At 45.0% G+C, this 7,380-nt stretch overlaps 1 protein-coding gene across 1 annotated transcript; it reads left to right on the forward strand.

Annotated features, from left to right (window-relative positions):
- The first annotated feature begins 1,048 nt into the window (after nt 1–1,048).
- LOC127210126 (tripartite motif-containing protein 60-like) lies at nt 1,049–2,473 on the forward strand. The gene is given in 1 exon segment (XM_051169810.1): nt 1,049–2,473. A coding segment is annotated over 1 exon segment (1,425 nt).
- The last annotated feature ends 4,907 nt before the right edge of the window (nt 2,474–7,380 follow it).

Here is a 7,380-nt window from a genome sequence, read left to right on the forward strand (position 1 = left end):
CCCCTCGAGGGCAATGTACAAATCAAGGGCACCAGAGTTCTTGTGAGAGGCATTCCCACTGTGGAGAATGAGCTGTTCATTGGCTACATCTGAACAGGGCGTCTAGGTCTTCAGTTGCCAAAGTTCTTCATTGCTGCATCAATTTATGCAGGTTTCTGTCGGTCAGATCTGTCAGCCCTGTCGCCTTGATTTTTTTTTAAATTAGATTTTATTTTTCTATGTGAAGAAAAGATGTGTTATAGAAGAAAGTAAAGCCACGAAGAACATGACTGTAGTTTTCTTTAAGATATTCCCTTAGTTTTAAAATTTTTATACTGCATATTTACACAGTGGTAAAATGAGCTGTATAGGTGTTTGAGTGCCTTTGCATTCAGAGATTAGAGAACAACTTTATGGAGTTGGCTCCCACCTTCTACTTTTACTTAATTTTTAAGTAGTTGTTTGGGGTTTGTATGTGTGTTTGTGTACTTATACACATTTCATAGCCCACCTGTGTCTGCCAGAAAAGCAATTATAGAATCATTCCTTCATTTCATCATGTGGTTCTGTAGATAGGACCCAGGTCACCAGTGTTGGCCTCAAGCATGTGGACTCATTAAGTCATCTTGTTTGCTCTATGCCTCCAATGCATACTTTTTGGGGGGCTCATAACCACCTGTCAATCTAGTTCCAAAAAGGATCTGATGCCTCTAGCCCCATAGGCAACTGCAGTAATATTCACTTTCCCACATGCAGACACACATGTAATAAATAATGATAAAAAGAAATCTAAAAGGATTTTTTTCTCATCCACAGGAATACCAGATTCATTACACATGTGTCTGCTTTTTAAACCCAAGCTCATGACCTAGTTTGTGAGACAGTTGTCAACTTAGAATCTCTCTAATATTCTGAGCTAAGTTAAGGCACTTCAGTTAGCTATCAGTGGCCAGCGTCACTATAACAGGCCAGGGAAACCTACGAAGACATGGAAGGACACAACAGCTCAAAGCTCCTGGGAGGCAGACCCTGCCAAAGGACCATATCCACCTACTTTCCTCTTAGAACAATGGACTTCCTAGTCATGGAGAACTTGCACGTTATATGTGCCTGTCCCATTTGCTTGGATTTCTTCCTAGACCCAGTGACCACTCCCTGTGGGCACAACTTCTGTCATGCCTGCCTCAGTTTGCGGTGGAATAGTGTAAATGAGATTTTCCTCTGTCCTGTGTGCAAGACATGCTTTCCGCAGAGAAGCTTCAGCAGGAACTCCCAGTTCCGTGACCTGAATGAAACCATCAGGCTCCAGCAGGAAACACAGAGCAAGAGGAAGCAGCAGAAAAAACAAGCCCCATGTCAGAAACACAATCAGCCTCTGGTCCTATTCTGTGTGAAGGATCTAGAAGTCTTATGTGCCCAGTGTAGCTTCTCTGTGGAACACCAGGACCATTACACCTGCCCCATTGAGAAAGCTTCCATGTAGCACAGGAGAGTACTCAATATGGTCACTGAGCTTCGGAAGATCAAAGTGAAAGAAAGCAAGGCTGTGGTAGCTCGGCAGGACAGAATCCTTCTTATATGGAGGATGACGTTTGAATATAAAAAACAACAGATAAGTTATGAATTTAGGCAAATCAAGCTGTTTCTGCAGAATGAGCTGGAGGCACTTCTAAACGAGATCCACATTGAGGAGCTGGTGGGTTTATCAAAACTCAATGAATATGTTCAAGCCCTGTCAGACCATATTTCCACATTAAACGATCTGTTGAGGGAAGCAGAGGCCAACCATGTAGAATCAGATCTCACACTTTTGACAACAGTTCCCAGAGCCTACCACAGGTTGGAAAACCTTACATGTCCCAAACCCTTGTCATCTGGGGCAAAGCAACATGGCCTCAGCCTCCCACCACAGTATTCTGGCTTGGATAAGATCATCAAGCAATTTCAAATAAATGTGACTTTTGATGTTGACACAGCACACCCTCAGCTTGTTATTTCTGAGGATAGAAAATCTGTGGTTTATAAAGAAAGAGGACCAAGTGTTCAAGCTAGCGCTGAGAGATTTGACTTCTTGCCTGATGTCCTGGGGTATACTGGATTTCGTTCAGGGCGATGGTTCTGGGGGGTAAAAGTGGGAAACAAGCCCAGGTGGGCATTGGGTATATGTCAAGACTGGCTTCCTGGGGCCTGGAGCAGTCAGCCCTCAGTTGCTAAGTGCTTCTTTGCCATTGGGAGAGACACTGACAGTGGCTATGTCACCTATGGGCCCCAAAGAATGGAGTTTCTGCCAGTGGTGTGGGCCAGTAAGATTGGCATTTTTTTGGATTATGAACTGGGTGAGCTCTCCTTCTATAATATGGATGACAGGTCTCTTCTCTACACTTTCAGTACTTCTTTTGCCAGCATCATTTGGCCGTACTTCTGTGCAGGAACAGATTCTGAACCTCTTAAAATCTTACCACTGTGTAGGACAGACACAGGATCTTCGTTCTAGCCTAACATAGGCAGCACATTTAAGCTAGCAATTTAAACAAACAAATGAAAGAAAACAACAACAAGAGGGATCCAAGATGGCCGCAAGCAGTGTGGACCGAGTTTGGAGGCTCCAGTGAACAATTCAGGGAATTGCACGGATTTCTGAGCCAGGAACACCGAGGTCCGAACATCACGGCAGTGGGAGCACTCCATGGTTTGGAGGGACCAGGGTGCAGAGGACCTGCGTGCCCCTGCACACAGGAGGAGCATGGATTTTTTTTTTGATCAGAGCGGTAGCGGCAGAGGCAGCAGCACCAGCAGCGCCAGCGGCGGTAGCTGAGGTTTGCAGCTCGTAGCCTTCCGGTGGAGGCGATTGGTGTGGTGGCTGGTGGGAGTTGCTGGGGGTGAGGGGACTGGGGCAGGATATGGGTCGCGTGGAGCCTTCGGACCCAGACTGGACTCAGCAGACAGTTCGGCCCCAGAGTCCTGGGTACTGGCCCAGCCCAGCAAGCAATTCTGCCCGAAGCACTAACTCAGCTTTGGCCACAGCTCCCCTGCTGTGGCGCAGGCTTAGTGGAGCACTCAGTTCCATACTAGGCACCACCTCAGCTCAGCGGCAGCTCCCCTGCAGTGACACGGTCTGGGCGGAGCACTTGGTTCCACCATTGGCGCTAACTCAGAGCAGCCGCAGTTCTACTGCTGTGGTGCAGGCTTGGCGGAGCGCCCAGGTCCACCCTAGGTGCCACCTCAGCTCAGTGGCAGCTCCCCTGTGGTGACATAGTCTGGGCGGAGCGCTCGGTTCCACCGCTGGTGCTAACTCAGCGGAGCCCCAGTTCTCTTGCTGTGATGCAGCCTGGGCGGAGCGCTCAGTTCCAACACCGGCACTGACTCAGTGTAGCCGCAGTTCCCCTGCTGTGGTGCAGGCTGGACAGAGTGCTCAGTTCCACCAGCTCTAAGACTCTGGTTGGACACAGTGTGCAGTTTGAATCTAGAATTCCTGGCTGAGATTGGTGGACAGTTCGGGCCCTGAGTCAATAACTGACCACAGCACGCACTTTGGGCCAAAAGGACCTAGCTGAGCTTGGTGCGTAGTCCGAGCCCAAAAATTCTGGCTGGACCCTGTGTGCATTTTGGGCTCAGAATCCCTAGCTGATCTTTGCAAACGGCTCAGGCCCTGAGAATCTAGCTGAGTTCAGCCCGTGTTTCGGGCCCAGTGTTCCTGGTTGGACTTGGCAGGGAACACAGAAGGCTGTGGGTACCTTGGCCTGCCCCAATGCTCATTCAGAGACCCAGAACAATTGCAGGATCCGCAGCACAGAGGGGCTGAAGATCACTGGCTGTGAGAGACCAGAACTAACCTCCTAACATCCACACCAGTGAAGCTTTGAGCTCCCAGCCTAGGGAAATCATGAGAAAACAAGTGAATCTATCATCAGACTCTCTCCATCCAACTCTGGAAGCTACCCAACAAAAACAAAGACGGCAAGATGTCTAAAGGACAGCGAAAAAGCATATGCAAAAAAACCCAAAACAACATGGCGTCTCCAGTTTCCAGCTGGAATGTGCTTGGTTAGCCTGCATCAACAGCTCTAGGATCCTCACTGTGTTCTCTCTCCCATGGACTCTGCTCCCTTAGCCTCCATCAATAGCTCTGGGATTCTCACTGTGTTCTCTCTCCTGAAGTGTGCTCCCTTAGCCTCCATCAATAGCTCTGGGGAGTGGATGGCCCTGTGGTTTCCCTTTGGTAACACCCTAACAGAATATACAAGAAACATTCATTCAGTAAAACCGAAGAGGATTTTCTAAGGTCAAAATAGGATACTGAGTCAAGACTCAGTACATGTGTATGTGTGTATGTGTATGTATGTGTGCATTTTTGTGGGAGTGCACAAGCACATTCCTATATGTGCCTGTGGAGGATGGGGAACAATCATAATTTTCATTTTCAGGAACACTGTCCATCTCCATTGAGACGGGGGTTCTCACAGGCTTGGAGGGTATCAGATGGATTAAAATGGCTAGCTAGAGTCCCCTGAAATCTTACTGACCCCACTTTCTCAAGTGCACAGATTACAAGTGTCAACCCCTATATCCACCATTCTCATGTGTTATGTGGAAACACTTTCTATGAAATAGAATGACCAGCCTGTTGCTGGAGACTGTGAGGATGGAGAGAGTGGGTGTGTGTGTGGCGTGAACAATTTTAAACGAAAATCCCAGATGCTCCTATTTTATCAATTAAGTCAGGAGCCAGAAGCTGGGGTGAAAACCCTGCTAAGTCAGAGAGGCAGAGAATGAACCCAGTTGACCTTGCTACTCAGCTCACTTCTCTATGGAAATGGCCCAGAAGGCTCACTAGCTCATCACAAGAGTTAAAGAGCTAAAAGCTAAAGATCCATTATTACTTCTACATGCTATCCTCTGACCAGAGTTGCTCCCCTCCACTGACTTCCATTGTCTCATCCTATGCTTTCTCCATACCCTCTCCTCCAACTCTGCCCACACCGGTCCCCACCCCCATTACCCTCCTCAACCAGTTCTCTCCATCCATCTACTTTTCTTTCCTTTTCTAAGTAAGATTAAAGCATCCTTCCTTGGGCCTTTCTTGACTTCTTTGGGTCTGTGGATGGCAGCATAGTTATTTGGTTCTTTATTGATAACGTTCACTTATTTGGGTTTTTGTTTGTTTGATTTTTTTCATTTCTTTTGTTTTTTTTCAGATTGGGTTTCCATTTATAGACTTAGACTTGCTTTGTAGACCAGGCTGTCCTCAAACTCACAGAGATCCTCCTGCCTCTATTTACCCTTGTGCTGTGGTTACTGGCATGTCCCACCTCACCTGGATGATACCCACCTATAATTTAGTACATGCAAAGACTCAACAAAGAAAGAGAATTTCAGACCAATTTCTCTTATGAACATAGATGCAAAAATACTAAATAAAATACTTGCAAAATGAATACAGGAACACATCAAAGATATCATTCATCATGACCAAGTAGGCTTCATTCCAGGCATGCAGGGATGGTTTAATTTACGGAAACCCATCAATGTAATCCACCATATAAACAAACTGAAAATAAAAAACCACATGATCATCTCCTTGGATGCAGAGAAAGCATTTGATAAAATTCAACACCCATTCATGTTTAAAGTTTTAGAGAGATCGGGGATACAAGGCACTTTCCTCAACATAATAAAGGCTATATACAGCAAGCCAATAGCCAAAATCAAAGTAAATGGTGAGATACTCAAGGAAATTCCTCTAAAATCGGGAACAAGGCAAGGCTGCCCACTCTTTCCATATCTCTTCAACATAGTACTCGAAGTTCTAGCCAGAGCAATAAGACAACAAAAGGAGATCAAGGGTATCCAAATGGGAAAGGAGCAAGTCAAATTATCCCTATTTGCAGATGATATGATAGTGTACATAAGTGACCCTCAAAACTCCACCAGAGGACTCCTAAAGCTGATAAACACCTTCAGCAAATTGGCTGGATACAAAATTAACTCAAAAAAGTCTGTAGCCTTCCTATACACAAATGACAAGCTTGCAGAGGAAGAAATTAGGAAAACCACACCCTTCACATTAGGCACAAGCAATATAAAATATCTAGGAGTTACCCTAACTAAGCAAGTGAAGGACTTGTTGGAAAACAATTTCAAAACTCTGAAGAAAGAGATTGAAGATGACCTGAGAAGATGGCATGATCTTCCTTGCTCATGGATCAGGAGAATTAACATAGTAAAAATGGCCATCCTACCAAAAGCAATCTACAGATTCAATGCAATCCCTATCAAAATACCTACACAATGTTTTAAACACATTGAAAATTCAATTCTGAACTTCATATGGAAAAACAAAAACCCAGAATAGCTAAAACAATCTTGTACAATAAAAGGTGCTCCAGAGAAATCTCCATACCTGATTTCAAACTGTACTATAAAGCAATAGTAATTAAAACAGCATGGTACTGGCACAGCAACAGGCTGGTTGATCAGTGGAATCGAATCGAAGATGCAGATATGAATCCACACACATATGGTCACTTGATTTTTGACAAAGAAGCCAAATCCATTCAATGGAAAAAGGATAGCATCTTCAACAAATGGTGCTGGTCTAACTGGAGGTCTATGTGTAAAAAAATGAAACTGGACCCATATTTGTCACCTTGCACAAAACTCAAATCCAAGTGGATTAAAGACCTCAACATAAAACCAGAGACACTAAGCCACTTAGAAGAAAAAGTGGGAAAGAGCCTGGAACATATTGGCACAGGAGACAACTTCCTGAACAGAACACCAATGGCCCAGGCCTTAATGTCAACCATTAATAAATGAGACGTCATGAGGCTGAGAAGCTTTTGTAAGGCAGGAGACACTGTCAAGAGAACAAAGCGACAGCCTACAGACTGGGAAAAAATCTTCACCAACCCTACATCTGACAAAGGTCTACTATCAAAAAATATAAAGAACTCAAGAAATTAAACACCACCAAACCAAATAACCCAATTGAGAAATGGGGCTTGGAACTAAACAGAGAATTCTCAACAGAGGAGTATCAAATGGCTGAGAAACACTTAAAGAAATGCTCAACCTCCTTAGTCATCAGGGAAATGCAAATCAAAACAACTCTGAGATTCCATCTTACACCCATCAGAATGGCTAAGATCAAAAATTCAAGCGACACCACATGCTGGCGAGGATGTGGGGAGAGAGGAACACTCCTTTATTGCTGGTGGGAATGCAAACTAGTACAGCCACTTTGGAAATCTACCTGGTGCTATCTCAGAAAAATGGGAATAGGGCTTCCTCAAGACCCAGCTATTCCACTCCTTGGAATATACCCAGAAGGTGCTCCAGCACACAGCAAGGAAATTTGCTCAACCATGTTCATAGCAGCCTTATTTGTAATAGCCAGAACAT

This window comes from Acomys russatus, chromosome 27 (genome assembly GCF_903995435.1).
Source record: "Acomys russatus chromosome 27, mAcoRus1.1, whole genome shotgun sequence".
Classification (NCBI taxonomy): domain Eukaryota; kingdom Metazoa; phylum Chordata; class Mammalia; order Rodentia; family Muridae; genus Acomys; species Acomys russatus.